This window comes from Gymnogyps californianus, chromosome 1 (genome assembly GCF_018139145.2).
Source record: "Gymnogyps californianus isolate 813 chromosome 1, ASM1813914v2, whole genome shotgun sequence".
Classification (NCBI taxonomy): Eukaryota; Metazoa; Chordata; class Aves; order Accipitriformes; family Cathartidae; genus Gymnogyps; species Gymnogyps californianus.
This window is the reverse complement of record NC_059471.1, coordinates 28,940,055-28,958,770: the sequence shown is the minus strand read 5'-3', so window position 1 is coordinate 28,958,770 and position 18,716 is coordinate 28,940,055. Positions and strand designations below refer to the sequence as shown.

Below are 18,716 nucleotides of genomic sequence, written 5' to 3'. Positions count from 1 at the left end.
GTCCCTCCCCGCCGGGAGGAGGAGGAGGAGGAGGAGGAGGAGGAAGGCTGGAGGCGGGCCCGCGCGGGGCGGTCGCTCCAGTCGGTGCGCGCCGGGCGGCCGGGTCGCTGCTGTTGCTGCCGCCGCCGCGGAGGGCAGGGAGCCGGGAGCCGGGCAGGGGCAGGGCGGCGGGGCCGGAGCCGCGAGGGGAGACGGCGGCCGCGCCGTCGGGGCCGCGCCGGTCCGCGCCCGGAGCCTGCATGGGGCGGCGGCGCTGAGCCCAGCCACCCCGCTGCTGCCGCCGCCGCCGCCGCCGCCGCGCTCCCGCCCCGGCCCCGCCATGGCCGAGGCACCGCAGCTGGTGGACATCGACCCCGACTTCGAGCCGCTGCCGCGGCCTCGCTCCTGCACCTGGCCCCTGCCGCGGCCGGAGTTCAACCCCCCCAGCTCGGCCACCTCCAGCCCGGCGCCGTCGTGCGGCGGGCAGCCCGAGGGGGCGGCCGGGGCCGCGGCCGGGGCCGGTGCCGCCGCCTCGGGAGCGCTCAGCTCCGACTTCATCAGCAACCTCAGCCTGCTGGAGGAGAGCGAGGACTTCGCGCCGCTGCCCCCCGCCGCCGCTCCCCCGGAGGCGGCCGCCTGCCGCTGCGGGGACTTCTCGGCCCCCGAGGCCGGCTGCCGCCTCCACCCGCCGGGACCGCCGCCGGTGCCGCCGGTGCCGCCGCCCGTGGCCGGTCTGTCGCCGGGCCCCGTGGCCGGGCAGCCCCGCAAGAGCAGCTCGTCGCGCCGCAACGCCTGGGGCAACCTGTCCTACGCGGACCTCATCACCAAGGCCATCGAGAGCTCCCCCGAGAAGCGGCTCACCCTCTCCCAGATCTACGAGTGGATGGTCAAGAGCGTCCCCTACTTCAAGGATAAGGGCGACAGCAACAGCTCGGCCGGCTGGAAGGTGAGGGGCGGGTGGTGGGGGACCCCCCCCCCCGTCGGAGGGGTGTCCCGGGAGGCTGCGCCGCGGGGCTGCGGGCGCAGTGCTCGGCGCTGCACACGCTGCCGCCCGGGCAGGCAGCCGCGGCGCTGCGAACGGCTGGGCACGCTGCCCTCCCCCGGGCTGCTCGCTGCCCGCCGCGCAGTTTGCAGCGCTCCGGCTCCATGCTTTTTAAAAAAAAAAATTCTTGAAATTTTACTTTTTTTCACCCTTTCTAAGGGAAAAATCCTAAGAGAAAAAAGCGTTTTTGCCCTCCCCCCGGTGGGGCGCAGGAGGGGCCGGGGCCGCCCCCCCCCCTCCCCCCGCCATCCGCCTCCCCCCCCCCCCCGCCCTGCCCCGCCGAAAGCAAAAGTTCACGCCGTGTCACGGCGCCGTCCCCGGGCAAACCCGGCGGGAGTGCTGCCGCCTCCTGCTCCCCCGGGGCGGCCGGCCGGGGTTCAACACCCGTGTCTTGAGGGTGGCCGTCGGGCGCTGCGGAGGCACCGCCGCGTCCCCTGGGGCTGCCCGGCCCCGGAGCGGGGGGTCCGTACCGGCAGCCGCCCCGGCGCGGCGGAGTTTGCCGTCGGGCGGCGGAGAGGGGACAGAAGCAAACAGGGATGGGGAAAGAGCGGAGGCAGGACAAGGGTTGCAAAAATACCGCGTGTTTAATGAGTAAGCCGCTGTATTTGTCTTGATGGCTTTGTTAAACTTGGGTTGCGGGAGAGTCTTTCTCCTGTTAAATAGTGGGACAGAGTTTCCTCCTGCAGCGCAGTCTCTGTAGCTGTAGCAGGCTGGTAGCAGTAACCTGTTGGTGGTAGGGATTTGTGCTCAGCCCTGCGCAGGCTGGAGCTGAGCGGCCGGTGCTGCTCAGAGCCAGGCCATAAGGCCAGCTGCCGGAGTGCTGCCTCACCCCCAGGTCCCGGGGGTCCCCGCTCTCCAGGTCCCGGGGGTCCCCGTGGGCACCGGCCGCCCTCCCAGGCAGGTGACCCTGAGCCTGGCGTTGCTTCGCATGGGGTTGTGTGGCCACGCTGGCCCTCACCCACTGTGGCGGTGGCTGCGCGAGGCCCGTGGTACCCTCCAGCTTTGCATCCCCGTGGGTGGCGAATGCTTAACGCTGCTGCGAACAAATCCTCTTCCTCCGAGGCCTCTGTTGAGAAAGTGTCACCCACCTGTGCCCCTGCTCGCGACGGAGGCAGAGCACGTAGTTCCGTGGCACTGTTGCGTGACAGCATTGTCAGAATAAGCTTTAGCCATCTGCGTAAGGGCAGAGCCTCCTCTGCCTTGTGAGGGATTAAATGATGGCAATAAATGTGTGAGGTGCACGCACCCAGCACGGTATCAGCGTGTCCTGGTGTGTTCGTGACTTCGGTCTAGTTGGGGCCAGCCAAACTCTTTGCTTCACTTTCTAGTATCTGTATTATTTGCCTTTTTTAAAAAGGAAAGTGTCAACTCAAATTGTGTATTTATGTATTTTTAATCGCATAGCTAGGAGTGTTTGTTACAGCAGATTTTTGTAAATTTGTTTTTTTTAGAGGTAAGCAAAATCCTGCTAAGGAAATGCAGATTAATCTTAAACTCATTTTTAGCTGAAGGCTTTTAAGGCTTTTCAAAGTAATTTGTTAGTTTCTATCGATGTGTTTGACTAAAAAATTTAAAGGATAATTGTCTGAAGACATCTTTCATGAAAACCCTTAATAGGAGTGAAATGATTGATAGCTGACAACTTTTAAATAAGGTAACTTGTCACTTGAAAATGCTGGGTTTTTTCCAGTGGTGTTTCAGTCTCCTTGAAAAAAGCAAGATACATCAATTTCAAAATGAGTAGAAGAGAACAAACAAACCAAAATAAAATAAAATCAAAGAACTCCCAGATTCAAGCGAGCAAATAAGAAACTGTGCTAGCTGTCTAACTTATTAGGTGCTTCCTATTTTATTACTGCTCTTCCTGTGGTGCTTCAGCAAATAAGAAGTCTTGCGCACCTCCCTCTGACAGATCGAGCTCTTCCTATGGCCACATACCTCCACTATGACAGGGAGAGCCGTTACCGGTATGTTTTTTGGCTGTGGTACCCTCTGGTAGAGTGCAGTAGGTACCCTGCCACTGCTAGCGGGTAAATACACGTGTACTCTCCTACCATAATTAAGTAGTTACTGTGTTCTGCATTGGACACATGTTGCCCTAGTCCCTTCCTTTGGCTGTGTCACTGCCAGGCTGCTCAGAAAGTTACACGCTTGCAGGTTTTACCACTTTAGCTAGATAAGCGCAATGTTTCTTGAACACATTTTCAAGTTTAGTTACTGGCAGCCACTGGGTGTCTAAGCTATAGCTGATCTGGTTGAGGCGTGCAGCCCGTTTGCCTTGTTTATCACCATTTATCCGCGGCGCAGCTTGAGTAAGGATTATTTTTATTTTTCAGTTGGGGAGCTGATGGTTTGCTCGTGCTCTGGGGGCCGGGGACCTGCTGTAGGTGCGGGCGCAGGGCTGGGAGCGAAGCCTGAGTCAGCCGAGGGCCCCGGCAGAGGAGGAGCATCGCTCCGGTGATGAGCACAGATTAGCGGCGGACTTTTCTGCTGACAGAGGGAGCGCGGGTTCGCGTTAGAGCCTGGCACTGACTTAGGGCCGCGAGTACATTGCGTGCGGGTGTTTCGCAGTCTGAGAAAGAGAGGGTGTTGTTCCCCCCGCCCCCCCCCAATAAAGCTTCGAGACACTTCATCTTGTTGGAGTTTGCGTATTTCTAAGTGCAACAAGGCACCTTTCAAATTATACACAAAATCTATGAAATACACAAGAAATTAAAAAGAATGTGCACTTTCTGCATAGTGGCAAGGCTGTGTTTCTCACCCAGAAGGTGAGGGCTAACTGCTCTAATGCTTATGAATATGTACTGCCCTGATTTAATATCTGATGCTGAGCTGCTTTTTCATTTTTCACTGAATAAAGAAGTTCAACGGTGTCAACAGTATCTGTTAGGAGCTCAAAATAGCATCCAAGTTCTTCCAAATGAAAACATTCAAATAAAAATGGCTTTTTAAATAAGAGTAGAAGCCAAAGGTAGTAACATAAAATTATCAGTAGTAGCTTATTAAAGTAGGAAAAATTGTTCTCAGTTATACACACAAAGTAGTTTATTCCAGACTTTCTTAGCACAAGCTCTGCTTTATGAACAAACCCCCTGTTGAAGTCTAGGGGAGCAAAGTCCGCATGACCCCCTGTGTGGTGACTACCTTGAATGAAGCACTTGAGATGTGCTCTGCCAGACCTGCTGTATTGTTGATTGTGAACGAGTGCCGATAGCGACTGGTGTTGCTCAGAGAAAGCTGAAGCAAGAACAAGATCTATTAAAGAGATAACAAAGAAATTGTGGTGAAAGTTGCATGGAAGAATGAAACTTTTCTCCTAGTAGTAGTCAAGTGAAAGCAATGTTTTCCCTTACCTGTGCTAGTGGGAGACATAAGGCTTAAGACAGTCTATAGTCCTCCAAGAACTTCATGGCAGCTGTAGATAACTCTTCCTTTACTCAAATCTGATAGCTTTTTGGCCAATCGTCATATATAAAATATAAAACATCTCTGTGATGAGCATATTTCATGATGGCTTTGCTTTATGGCAAGATTGTTGAGTTCTATGGTAAAGGAGCTATCACAGTTAAGCTTCCTTGAATGGTCTCATCCTTTTAGCCTGCTTTTGAAAATGGGTTCAAATCAAAACCTATAATTTTTCTTAAACAGAAAACGGAGTTTTGGTGGCACTCATCTTGAGGTGGATGTGTTGTTTATTTTTCACAGTGGCAAGTGTTAAGGTCACATGGGTATTTACACCTCCTCGACTTCTAGTCCCAAGGAAACTTGATCACCTAAATTTATTTGTTGCCGTTGCTGAAGGAATGAGAATAGATGATATCTAGCTGTAGAAGGATGAATGGATGTAAGCCTGAAAGCCTGAGGACAAAACAGGCGTGGGACAGGTGCTTTGGGTGGCCTTACTGTAGGAATACTCTGTGGTCATGACTCTATTCTGTAGTGAATCAGTCTCCATGCAAAATAAATTCTGGGTTGTGGTATATTTGATTCGAAAGCCACACGTAGAAGTGTTTGAAAGACTTTGAGAAATCAGGAATAATCTTCACAGAAGTTGTCCAAAGCTTTTGATTCTAGATCAGTGAACAATTTAAATCGTGAAAATTTATACAATTTATTTAAAGTGAAATGAGTACATCTTTGTGAGGTTTTTACCACACATTTCTTTTTCTACATGGAAATATCACAATTGAAGATTGCCTTGAAGAATTGCTGTGTATTCCCTCAATGCTGGTTACATACCTGTAGGCATTTACCTCTGTCCCTTTAGATGCTTCCCTATGTGATTTGTGGACCCCCCAGCATCATGCATTGTATTATACATACATACAGCACACACACACATGCATATGCATATATAAGTATTTATGTTTGGTTTTCTATTTCTGGATCCTGCCAAGTTAAATGCGATTACAGTCATACCTTTTTACATGTGGCACTAGTAACAGCCTCAACAGCTGGAAGCTGTAGTTGCATCTGCTCTGCCGTGACGCCTGATCTCAGCTGGGGCATGCTCAGAGAAATGGCCAGACCAGTCCCGGCCTCTGCCCACCCTGTTGTGAGTTTTACTATTTAGTGGCTTGCATACCTGCTCACTGCCACTAAAAAGTCCTTCGTAGCAGCCTTCGTTGTCTGTCTGTGAGTCACCAGCTTGCATTTCGCTTAGTTTCAGGTATGAAAGTTCAGCTTAATGTTTGCAGGTGCAAGGTGCTCTCCTCGCCGGCACCCGAATAACTCGTGGCGAAGCTGAATCGCAATGCCGGCCCTTAACCGTTTGTCCCTTTGAAACTTAATTTTGTTTCTCCTTTTATGTTTGCCCTTTTGACCTCAGCCCTTGCTTGAAGGAAAAAGCCCATGCTGACCGCAAACCTCTATGTTGCTGCCCTGTTTTTGGGGCGGTGTGTGGGCTTCCCTGGCTCCATCCCGCAGGCAGGTTGTGGCCAGGAGGGACCAAGCCGCCTCTCAGCAGCCGGAATGCTCAAGATGCACCCGCTGCCAGCAGCTTGTGCTGACTGGTGCGATGAGTCCCAGCGTTCATCGGTGGTTTTGAGCTTCCCGTCAGGGCCTTGAATTATGTGTTGGAAATACTCTTCATTTTCTTTGCCCATTTTCTATTTGCTGTGATATCTGTTCAGTTACTCATATGATTATAGGTAAGATTAAACACCAAAACAAAATGCCTGAGTGGCTTTGTATACTGACACAATGAATTGAATTTTCCTGAAGTGCCTGACTTTAAAGAACTTCAGTACAAAAACGAGGTAACTGCTCTCTTTGCCACCGTATTCCTTACGACACGCTCAGCTCCTTGCTTAGGTATCATTATTTTTGTATCACTTACACTGTTTCACAAGTTGTCAGTGAAGTTGGTGGTTTAGGGAACTGGGGCTTTTGCTGCCTGGGATGGAAATGGGAAGCAGTGTGGTACAAGGGGATAAAGATGTTCAGGTAAGGTATGTGAGGGTTTCTTTTTTAATACTATGATCAACAATAAAATAGGCAATATTTTTGGTGTTTTAGGTTTTTCATAAGACTCCAGAAATGATGTACTCTTGAGATGTCTGTTCAGACTTTTTTCAGTTTCCAAAGCATAATACTACCTAAATATATGCTCCTCTGTTTACACAACTGGTGAGTATTTTGTAAAATGAGTGCTTGGCTTTTGGAACAAAAATGCTGATACATTTTGCAGCCACAGATTTGTGAAATATGTAGGGCTGTGGCTACAGAGATTCAACCTTCAGACCCTTCTGTTTTGGGAGAAAGTTCGTATATGAAACAAGGATTTCTACTGGAAATGATTTTATAACCTTGAGTAATGAATACTGAAGTAAGACATAGTGAAGATACCTGGTAAATAGTTTATTGTTTTCCTCTTTCAGAAATATGTAAAAGATGGATATATTTATTGTCAACTCCTATGAGGAAGGAACTTCAAATTAACTGATGCTGGCTGCAGCTAGTCATAGTTAAGCATATGGTAGTGCATACTAATATTTGAATGAATTTTGTAGCATTTTGTTTGTAAGTCTGGTTGCCAAAATGAGTTTTAAATATTGGGGAAACACTGCTCTTTGTGATGGTAGGCTGCACTTCAGAAATGAAGGGCACTGGGAAGAGTCACATCTTGAAGAACAGCATCTCTGCTGCTCCATAGAGAGCTTCAGCATGAATTAAATTGATCTCTGAGGACAAGTGCTATTCACATTTAAGTATTATTTCTAAATATACTTAGCAAATGTTATTCACGTGTGTTCATCAAACAAAGGTGCTTCATTCCTGTACTGTAGTTTGTGATATGTAGACGTCTTAAGTTAGCAGTGCAGCAGCTGTATCGTGAAGTTTCTTGGTAGGTCTCCATTCCTAACGGAGGAGGTGGAGGAATAAAAAGAACGAAGTCAGCTGCTTTTACTGGATTGATGACTATCTGCTAAGAACTTCATTAGGCCTCATACTTGTGCTAGATTTCGATAGTGGATACTGATCTTTACCAGATCACTTAAAATAATACCTAAGGAGGCAAATGTATTTAGTTTTGAAGCACTTCTGCAGTAATGGTAAAGGTTTAGCAATGCTTTGCTTCGTGGTACGTGGGACTAGAAGTGGCTAGGTTTAAAAATGTAGTCACTGAAAACCTCCTGGGACTCTGACAGCTGCCACATCAGACAGAGATTAGAAATTTGCTGGAAGAGCGGAGGGCAGCACTCGATTTGCTCAGACAACTTACTGTTGTTAAAGGCATCTTGCATCACTGCACAGTATCAATGATGTTATAGTTCTGTTTGAAAATACGTCTTATTCTAGAGTTAATTAAACTTAAAGGTACAAGTCTTCTCTTGTTCTAGCCTTAGAAACCTAATTTTTGGGAATGCTAGGAATCCATGCAGCTGGAAGTGCATTCAGTCCTGTTGCCGCTTCAAGCCAGCGTGCCAGGGATGGCTGCGATTGCATTTCTAAGCAGCCCGTGTTTCCCTGAGTGCTTTGCTGGTGTGTTAACTGCAGCTCAGGCTCACGTTGGTGTGAGCATGTGGGGCTCCTTTTTTGTTTTGTCAAGGCTGTTTTTGTTGCATAGGTCTAAGGGGTGTGTAAGTTCTGGGGCCTGGCATGTGTGTACTTGAGAGAACTTACTGTGTATGTGTGGGACATGGTCTCTAAAATAGTACATATTCAGATTTAAATTTGGATTGATTGCCAAAAAAGTGCTTGCAAGCAGAGGTACCCTTAACCTGTAGTATTTGCCAACTAAATTATATCTCCTAGCTATGCTTTGTAATATGCAAGAGCTCTTATTTAATTAGCATCTTCATTTTTTTTTTTTTTTAATATCTATCGTTCAGAGGCCACTTCATGCCAGGCCTCCATGCTTCTCCTGTGTCAGGATGTGAAAGGGTGAAGTGGGCTTCACCTTTGCTTCTTGGGTGTTGGTGTCTCCCTCTAAAAATGTTAAAGACCCCCCCCCTTTTAATTTACTTAGTACCAGAATGAAATTTTCATCATGCGCAGAAATCAGGAAATGAAAAACTTTTTCTAATGAAATGAGCGGTGTGCATCCATGAAGGAGTTATACATGTAAGCAGCCTCTGTGCTCTCCATGGAAACTGTAGTTTTGGGAAAAGTTGAAGGTTCATAAAGACAGGAGATGCAGAGGGCACCCGCTTGCTGGTGAGGCTGATCCACAGCTCCGCAGCTCGGTAGCTGAGCAGCCGGGGCACCGCTTTCTTGCTCTGCTGTTGATATTGCAGAGGAGGAGGGTAGCAAGTGAGCAAAAGTGCTATGTCTGGGAGGCCCCTACACCACTGCTGTTCATCTGGAGCTGGTCTTAAATCTCCGGGCTGGAGCTGGCCGTGCGTGGATGGGCAGCAGCTGCTACATGGAGGCTGTGTCCCTGGCTGCCCCGCTGCCCTTTCTGCTGGCAGATCCACCTTCTGGGGAATCCCTGTTCTTGCTGATGGTCTCTGCTTTAATGCTGCAGTGATATGTGCCTCCTGGCATAGGCAGAACTTGTGACTGTTTTGTTTATATGCTGACCTATTTAAATTTATACAATTTAATTCAAGTTTGATTTGTTTTCCTTTTTTTTCTTTTTTTTCTTTTTTTTTTTCTTTTTGGCAGTTACCGCGAGCGGGCAGCAGAGGGTCTTTGACTTTGGTTTTTTTTGGGAAGGGGAGCTCTGGAGTGTTGGGATACAGATATTCATTTTGTAGAAGAAAATTGAAGTGAAAATTGCATGCTTTCCCCCCCTTCCTAAACAAGGGCTATACGTGTAGTTCAGAATATGGATTCTAATTGTCCAAATACTGTTGGCAATCTCACTTGCAATGAGAAGGTAGCAACTTCTTCAGTTTTCTTATGCTTAGCTCCAGAAACTGCGACGTGGGTGGAGTTTCACTTACCCATCACTGACTTTTCAAACTACGCAGTTAGATAAGACTGAAGCAACTTGCTATAAATGTGGTGACTTGTTAGACCGCATTTATTGTGCAAATGAGCTTACATCCTGCAAGATCAGCAGAAACGCTTAATGTTTGCCTGGATGGAAATTAATTAAAATTTGGCGACTGAAATTAAAGGAATGGATTTGTTGCCCGTTGTGTTATATGAAGCTGCCTTTCAGTTCCCACAGTGGGAATTAGCGCAATTGCAAATGTTTTTTTGGCATGTGTGAGTTTCAAGTCCGAGTCGGTGCTAAGTTCTGGCATCTGTAGCCTGCTTAGATTTAGACAAAACTTGTTTCACTTTGTCTGCTGCCCTTTAATATATGTTAAATGTATTTGAAGCTGCTAACGGGAGTAAGGATACGAACAATCCAAAAATATACTGTTGTGGTGGTGGTGGAGGCTGATTTGCTTGTAGCTTGCATTTGCTTAAAACTGATTTGAGTTAATCTGCTAATTTGAATGTAATTGTTAGAATAAAAAAAAAAGTACCTGTGCTGTACATATCTCAGATATATATCCAGATTTAAATTTTGATTGCCAAAAGCATACTTACAGACTGAGAGATCTTTAGTGTTTGCCAACTAAATTATATCTTGTAGCAATGCTTTGCAATATATAGAAACTCCTAATTAGATATTCAAAAAATGAAGATGCTGTTATTCAGAGATGCTTCATAGCAGGCCTCCGCAGTTCTCCCCTGTCAGGATGTGAAAGGATTATGTGCTCCGTGCTCCTGCTCGCTGTTAACATGTTGATTTCTCTTTCCAAAAATATTCTCTTCAAATGTGAACCTTCAAATTAAATGTAATTGTTTGCAACCCTCACAACTCCTTCTCCCAGAAAACCTGGCTCCGAAGGCATCCTGGTGGCGCACTGAGGGAAGAGGGATTATTCCTGCTGTTGTCTCCCCTCTGGAAATGCGTAATTAGCAGGTGTAATTTGTAACTGTTTGGTTAGTCCCCCTCTTCTTTCCTTTCCCCTTCGCCCCCTTCCCCTGCAGCACTGCCCTGTGAGGCTCCAGCATCAGAGTGCTGTGGGACTGGGTCCGAGGGCTGCTCCCAGCTGCCCTTAACAGCAGTCCTCCCAGATGCAAGCGTTGGAAGGCACGAAGAGGTGGGGAGGTGTGAGCAGAAGGCTTTTCGGGAAAGCCTGGAGCCTGGCTTCTGCCTCAGTGCTGGCAGGGTGCTGCTGCGCAGGTTTCTCTGGGTGTTGGAGCCGTGAGCCGGCGGCTGCTCCGTGCCGGAGCTGAGCCCGCTGGCGGGGTCCTGCTGAAATGCTGCTGTCTGTCGGGCCCGTTTGTGGGTACTTCCCTGTTTGCTGCTCAGGTGTGAAGAGGAGGTCAGCAAAAGGAATCGCATTTCCTCTTAGCAGTTACAGGGAGAAGTTTGTAGTGATTCACCACATAGGTTCCCCACTACTTAAAGCAGTTAAGGTACATCCCTTGGCCTCTCCGGAGGATACCGTGCTGCTGCCTTTATTCCTCAGTAAGGTCTTTCAGTGTCTGCAGAGGTTCAGGTGAGGAAAGCAATGATTGTGCTAAAGTGAAAGATTCATGATGGAAGTGTTGTTCCAAGATAAATGTTTATTGATTAGATTCATTGGTATTACTACTAATTTTTTTTTTTTAATGAGCTTTGTGGTGATGTTAAGGAACGTTAAGTTGCCAGAGCCAGATCTGGCTCAGATATTTGCAGTTGCTGTTTGCCTGTCGCCACTGCTACTCTTGTCCTAGTTCAGCCCTGCCTCTTTGAGCTGAGCTCTGCTCAGCTGACGGATCTGCAGCTCAAACCAGAAGCTTTTTGAAATTCAGGGTGAGGATACAGCCTCACATGTGATCTGATCAAGTTGTGTTACATAATTCAAACATAAATAAAAATGCACTATATATTTTTATCTAGCTAGATATATTTAGATCTTGATTAATATCTAGAAATCTATAGTAAAGGAAGCAATACCAAAAAAGGGTGTAATTTTTTTTTTTTTTAGATGTGAAGACCCAGAGTGTGACTGCATGTTTAACTCAGAGCAGCTTCACTTTTTCATAGTTGTTACGGTATCTCGGCCCTGCCATTCTTGGGATGGCATCAGGCAGAGCTGGAAGGCACTTCTGCGTTTTAAACGCAGGTGGCACGATGCTCGGAAACCTCAGAGAATGACGGAGAGGGCTGAACCAGGAGCTTTCTCTTTCGGCTCAAGTTGGGGGATTAATTTTTTTTTGCCTTATTTCCCCTTCTTCCTTGATGAATATACGCAGCCTCTGAGTAAAACTATGGTGTCAGATCTTTATGGCTGAGGGTTTGCCTTTGCTGCAAGAGCGGAGCATCTCTCCTAACGTTGTGTGAGTGTATATTCTAGCCGGTGGAGTATTAATGCTGGTCTACGGTCTGATCCCTGGTGCTGTTGGTGTGTTGCGCCCTTATCCACAAATGTAGTAAATCCAGTAAATGCCTTCTTGAAGTAAAAACGAGGACAGGAGTTTAACGCAGTATTTTAAAACGCAGCCTGTTGCAACTGATTTTGGGAAAATAAAGAGATGCTATCTTAATGCAGACTTTTCCATGCTTGTTAGGAAACTTGAGTCACTCTTGAATAATCCAGTTTGTTCAGTCTATGAAAACCTGATACTGCACTCTTGCCTATTTCTTCTTTACAGTTCTGTGGCAATGACATAGTAATAAGTATTAAAAGGAGAAACCATAATCTTCTCTGCTTGCAGTCCAAGCCAACGCTAGTCATTCCCTGATGCTATGAAGTCATCCTTTGCTTTGAGGTTTCTAACTAAGACTTTGCTCCAAACGTCTGCTCTGGGTGAGCGGTAGTGGCATTAGTGAGGGAGTCCTGGTGCCCTCCCACTGCCTCCGACCCCTCTTCAGGCCATCCTTCTGTGGCCGAGGAGACCAGTTCTGCAAAGTCCACCCCGTCCTTTGACAGTGATCCCTCCTTCCCCCTTCTGGAGCTCTGGAACAAAAATGAAGATGTAAATGAATTTGCAATGATTGCACAACCTGGTTATGCAACAAGGCTGACGTGGTAGCGTATACATATGTAGAAAACGCCTTTTTGAAGAGATGACATTAAGCACAGTTTCACCACCTTCTCCCCAAAGATGAGGGCAGCTGCATTACTGACTTCACCCCCTGGTTGGTTAACCTGCATATTAAAGCACACCAAATGTTCAGCTTCTGTTGACTGAGGATTATTGTTGATGGAGCAAAAAATAAATTGGTTCTTGTGGACTGTTTATTTGGGAAGGAGTTTTTTAGCTTGGGGCCCAGAGTCCAGGCAATTAACGTTACAGTAGTCAGTCCTGGGGCAGCGTCCTGCACTGTAGTGATTTTTTGTACTGTCAGCATAATCTGAACCATCTAAGTGTGTGTTTTGTTTCTTTTTTCCAAATGAGTGATGGAGTTTCAGTTGGAGGCATTGTGTGCTAGTCCAACAGATCCGTGAGCGAGTGCTCAGTGTTCCTTGCAGCTGGGAACCCAATTCCTTACTTCCTATGGCTTTTAATTTCTCTGGAAGAAGATGTGCAGCACCACTGACTCCTGTCTTTTGTGTGAAGGAGGGGGACTGATGGCATGGTGCTCTAACTGCATTTTTGGGGCAGGCTGATTGGTAAGGCTGCCTCGACACTGAATGTGACGCAGGCATTTGTTTTGTCCCTTCCCTGGCGAGTTACCCTGCGGTCACGCAGGCTGGTGGGCAGTGCTGCCCTGGGAGCCTGGAGCAGGACCGCAGCTGAGCAGAGGTGTGATGCCCCTCACTGGGTTCACTCACCCCCTTGGGGGTGTCTGCTGGCTACCTGTGTCCTCCGTGGACCTGTGAGTGAGCTGGGGGGCTGCGACTGGGGCTGGGGGTGGCTCCCTTGGTGGATGTTATTACCAAGCAGCTTCTTGCAAATGTCTTGGACATAATTGCTGATGCCTTGGGGCAGGGCATAGACTTTCTGAGGTCCCTGCCATGTCTTCAACTGAGCAGATTTACATTCAGCTACTGGGCCTGTGGGAAGTTGTTCTCCCAGCTAAGATGTGCAGTCTCTAGAAACTGAATCTATCACATCTTGCCAGAAATGGCTGGTGCCATTGTTAACATGATGTGCTGTGGCTCTTGGCCTGACTTTGGCTGGTACTTTTTTACTTATGTGTGGGAAAATAAACCTTTTTGTCCTTCAGTTGCTTCCCTTCTTGCTTCTGCATTAAGTCCTGGTAGGTAGAACAAATAAATGATGATATCTTCATACGTAATGCATATTGCTGATTGAAAGAAAAATTCTGCAAACTAAGCAAGTAGACTGACCTGACGACTCCTCATGACAACTGCCTAGTTTAAGTTAACATTCAGAATATTTTTATCCTAGTTTACTCCTTAGAGGCTAATAGAGTGCTGCTAGAGTAATTTTCAGATGAATCACGCCATCTGCCATACATGCTTTGCTGTTTCAGCAGTAGGGGAGGAGAGGGAATATGTACATACAGTGGTCTGGAACAGTATGTTTGCATTCACTGTAAAACTAATTTAAGTTTCAGAGCTTTTTTTTTTTTTTCCCTAGCAGGCATTTTATATTTCTTGCTTTGGTTATCAGTTTAACATGCGGCTCCAGCCCTGACTGATAGTGCTCTGTTGGGTGGTCAGTGTCAAACTTTGCAGAGACTCACAAGGCACAGGGCACGCTTGATCTGGCCTGCTAGTGAGTTGAAGTGGACCATTGCAAAGTCCTTTTTTGAAAACACAGTTCAAATGTTGACCCTTGGGATTGCCAAACTGAGCCAGCTGTAACTTGTACCCCCCTAAAAAATAACAATTAAAAAAGTTGTAGACAAATGAAACTGGAGTGGGTAGCCTGGCAGCGTAGAGGAAAAGGTCACTTGTGGAATGAGTCCTGTAGGGCTGATGTTCAAGACTTATTCTTCCAGGAGCTCTCCTGAGCTAGGGGAGGAGCGTCCCCAGCATGCAGCTGTCTTACCTGTGGGAAAGAGCAAGCTGGCATTTGAAACCAAAAATTCATAACCACAGTGGAGCATTGGACGTGTCGTGTCCCATCTTGTGTTTTGTCCAGAAGCAATTATTTGGGAGACTAGCCAATCCGTTAGTAAGGTTCATGGGTTTGGATTTGGGTTTGGAGAGGGCCGGAATCTCGAGGAGTTTGTACTTCAACCCTATCCCATCTTTGAGAACAGGCTATGATATTAGATAATGCTTTAATTATTACCAGGCAGAGTAAATTATTCTGTTCTAATATATTAAAAATCTTCCCTTGCTGCCTGTCCTAAAGATCTAATTTTCTCATAAACTGATTTGGCTGCTGAACTGTTGCACTGAAAAGTACTAATAGATTTTGTGCTTTGTTCATGTCTTTAAGCTTTTTACGAGAATTTTATCTCGTGTGCTTGGTTTTAGTGCCCTGACAAACTGTATTTGAAGAAATTGAAGGAAGAATATTGAAGTGTGGAGCAATTAAACTGTTTTCCTCCCTTTTTATGCATTTCACTCCCGCCCCTCAAGGGAATGATATATCTGGTAAACTCCAGAATTAATTATGTGAGGTCAGTTGAAGGCCTGAACAATAGCATGCTCTCTTTTTCAGGCAAGAAAGACAATTTTTAAATGCCAGGAATTAACAGCAAAGATTGCTTGCCTGTGGAGAGGAGTTGTACCAGATATCGAGCTGACATGCAGGCAGATCTCTGCTACCTTTAGATGAGGATTAGTTTATACCCTGAAGCAAATGGGTTGTTAACTCTTGTAATTTTATTTTAGCATGTTTAACAACAGATACTGTTGTTTATAAAACCCATTTAATCCCTTTTTAATCACTGCAAGTTATTTTCCAGTAGTTATCCTGCAGCCATAGGTTCCAATGGTTAGTTATTTATTGAGCAAAACATAGCATTTGTCTGTTTGTCTGTGCATTTTTTAAAGTCATTCTTTAATGCCTTGGATTAGAGTTAAAAAAAAAAAAAAAAGTTGAGCCTCTACTTCTGTTGCCTTCTCCTCCCTCTTCATTCTCCAACTCTTCAAATACCTGTGGCAGCCCCTTCCTTTTGCTCTTTACTCTTTGGACTCTCTCTGCTGCATCCTCATTTCCATTCACTTTTCCCTGGCCACTGCTGTTGCTGATGTGAAACACCAGCAGATAATCCTAGCAGATTTTTATTAGCTTGGGCTTTGCTCTGCACCTCAAGGCATTTATTGATAAATAGGGGCCTTGTATTATGGGATGTATAAACAGGAGCATATGACTGCCCTCTGCATTGGATTTGAGAACGTAGGAAATAGTGGTGGCGGCGGTGGCGTCATGATGCTCTTAAAGGAGGCAGTGCCTTTTCTTAGAGCCAAGGGTACCGTGGGGGAAAGGCTGGCAAGCTTTCAGGTGTGCAGGAGGTTCTTTGTGTGTGAAATAAAAGCTGTCAACTTCAAAACTATATAGCTGAGAAGAAATATTTTCATTATCAAAGATGATCAGAGCAAGAGCATTGTTGGCAAGTGTAGAGAAGGGGCACCAGGGGAGGTGGAGGGCTGAGTGGCTCTCCCAAGGGAGAGAGAGATGGAAGCTGTTGGAGCTTGGAGAGGTCAGTGGGAGGGGAGGAAGAGAATAACCCACCGTAGTTATCAGCATCATTGCTTGATCTTTTCCCCATGTTTCCTATCTGCTCCTGGGGCAAGAGCTGGTATTTGCTGTGTTTTTTCACCACCAGCCAGCTGCCACTCCATGCAGCGCAGATACCCAGCAGACAAACTGATGCTGCAGCCTGTCCTTTGGAAACCAGGCTAAAGCGAAAGCGCACCAAACGTCTTAATTTTCAAGTTATAATCCAGGTTGAGACAGAGGTAAGAAATATTTACACCAAAAATCACTTACCAGGTTAGGTGTCTTTAGCTAGGCACGTTGTGTAAAAGTAGCAGCAAACGATGCGTGCATAAAATACAACTCACGCCAAGGTCTTCAGGCCTTTTACATTAGCCCACCTGTGACCCAGGGCAGTGCCGTGGCTGCAGAGATTTCCTCTGAGGTAGAAGTTTCCAAACTACTCCAGTTGTTCTGCTGAGCAACAGGGTTTAGTAACACACCAGCTGAATTTTCAGCTGTGGCCCAGGGCAGTGTTTCGTTTTCACGAGCCAGCTCTTGGGGCGGCATCCCTGCGGTGGCCCAGTGGCTGGTGTCCCTGCCCGATGGCAGCGCGCACGGCTGGGGATGCAGGCACGATGGGGGGCTTTGCTGTGCTGCCCTCTGTAAACTTTTGGGGTGACTGAGTTGAGTCCTGTCTCCCTTCCTCACTGAAGGTCAAGGAAACTGGAAAGGAGAATTTTGCTCTTCTGGACTATGTATGTTTAGATACACATGGATGGCCCATCTGCTCAGAAAGAGGGATGGAGAGCCTCAAGCCTTTTCAGGTTTGTTGCTCAGTCCTGGCCACTGTGCTGGGATCTTTCAGCATCTTGCAAAAATCTGTCCTCTCTGTGCCAGCCACTGGGACGCAATGTAGCAATGCTGCCTTGCACGTGGGGGTAATTTTGTGCTCTGTCAAGTGTGTGTCTGAAATGGGGTGCATATATATGTATATAAGCCACTTTCCAACGCAGTGTGAAAGATTAGGAACGAGAATGAGACAGTGATAACATTTATGTCTTTCTGACTGCAGGAGCTTTGCCTCTTGGCTCTGATTAAGCCAGTGTTTAGCCCGTGAACGTTTTTTTTCTTTTAACGTTGGGAGATCTGCTGTTACAAGAGATTGTGCCATCGGGGCCGGATGGCATAAAGTGAATACCTGACTGACTTGAAATAATTTGATTAGTCTGTCTTTCACTGGGAGAATCCCTTGCTCAGGCCTATCCCAGGGACAAATGAATCATGCAGAGGAGAAATTGAAATTGCCCACCAAGGCCTTAAGTTTGTTGCTGTTAAGTGACTGTTAAATGAGCTTTGCTGTAGGAAACGTGCCTTTTCCTAGAAATGTCTTTAACATGGTCTGAATTATACTGAAATGTGAAACTTCTTTCCAAATCTAAGGAAAAAAAAATCAAAGGGCAGAATGTGCTTTTATTGTCAGAAACTTCTGACCAGGTTTATTGCTTGTGCTGCTGATTTGCTAAAGTACCACTTACACTGCATTTTATTACATGAGGAATAGAAATAGTGTAGCAAAACATATCTGTACTGACCTGAATATTCCCTCTCCCCATTAACACCTTTTTTCCTCTGCCATGTAAATCTTGCGTTAATGTTCACGTAGGTAGGACCAGTAAGAAAAGTAAATCTCACTTACCATTTAAGATCTGACTTTTCATCTTGAACTGGCAACCTGAAGATCATGTGTGTAACTGCTAATGGGAACAAGTTGTGCCAGAGTCCGATGAGGTTCTGAGGCTTCTCTGCAGCATTGAAGCTTCGAAGTAGGAAATAGAGGTTTCTTCTTTGTCTCTGACTGATTGGCTGGTGTGTAGACCACAGTCCTCTGCTGAGCTCCGTGTGAGGTTGCCTGAAGTTAGAAAGCCTTGCAGTTGCCTTTAGTTAAGCCTAGTGGTTCCTTTCCATCTGTTGACTTTTGTGATTCAAAGTACCTCTTGGTGTTGCAAGGAAAGCCCTTGGGTAACAGGAGAAGGGAAAGAAGACAGCTAGATATGAAGAGGGTTACGTAGTTTGCTTTTAGCTTAGGAGGCTGGTTTATTTAGGATCGGTAGTTGGTGAAGGAGAATAGGTTCCTGCTCTAACTGTTCACAAGGAGAAGCTTCATCAGGCGTGGTGAATAACTCCCTATAAAGGAAGCAGCCCTTGTGAACATCCCCAGAGGTCCTTTTGGGCTCAAATTAAGAGACACCATCAGTTTAGGGAAAAGGCCGAGGGATGGTTTCAAGTGTTGACCAAATAACCTCATCAAATTCAAGCCTGAACTCCTGAGTGCATGGGACTACGATGGTATCTCAGACCATGTTGTTTCCAGCTATGTGAGGACTTTGTATTTTGGCTCCTTGAGGGATTGGCCCAGTTTGCCCTGCTGTGCAGATGTTGAGAGTTTAGGAACCTCTGGGTTTCTCTCTGTACAGGCTATATTTTGGCAAACTGACTTGGAAACCAAGCTCTGGTTGTCATCTTGTCCATACCACAGTGGCCACTAGAGGACTGGGCAGAAGGTTCTCTAAGAAGGAGTAAAAAAGCAAGAATCTCCTAGTCTGTAAAGAAGGCACGGGTGTCACATGCAGTAGCAACAGTCTGCTCCTCCAAGGAGGCAGAAAGGTGACAGTCTTACATGGGGTTTAACCAG

General features: G+C 46.8%; 1 protein-coding gene across 1 annotated transcript in view; it reads left to right on the top strand.

The window, feature by feature from the left end:
- The first annotated feature begins 271 nt into the window (after positions 1-271).
- The window catches only part of FOXO1 (forkhead box O1), a 66,152-nt gene continuing 47,707 nt past the window's right edge, over positions 272-18,716 (top strand). The window contains exon 1 of the mRNA XM_050910121.1: positions 272-925. Within this exon, the coding sequence (XP_050766078.1) occupies positions 320-925 (606 nt within the window). The 5' untranslated portion in view covers positions 272-319. The remainder of the gene's footprint in view (positions 926-18,716) is intronic.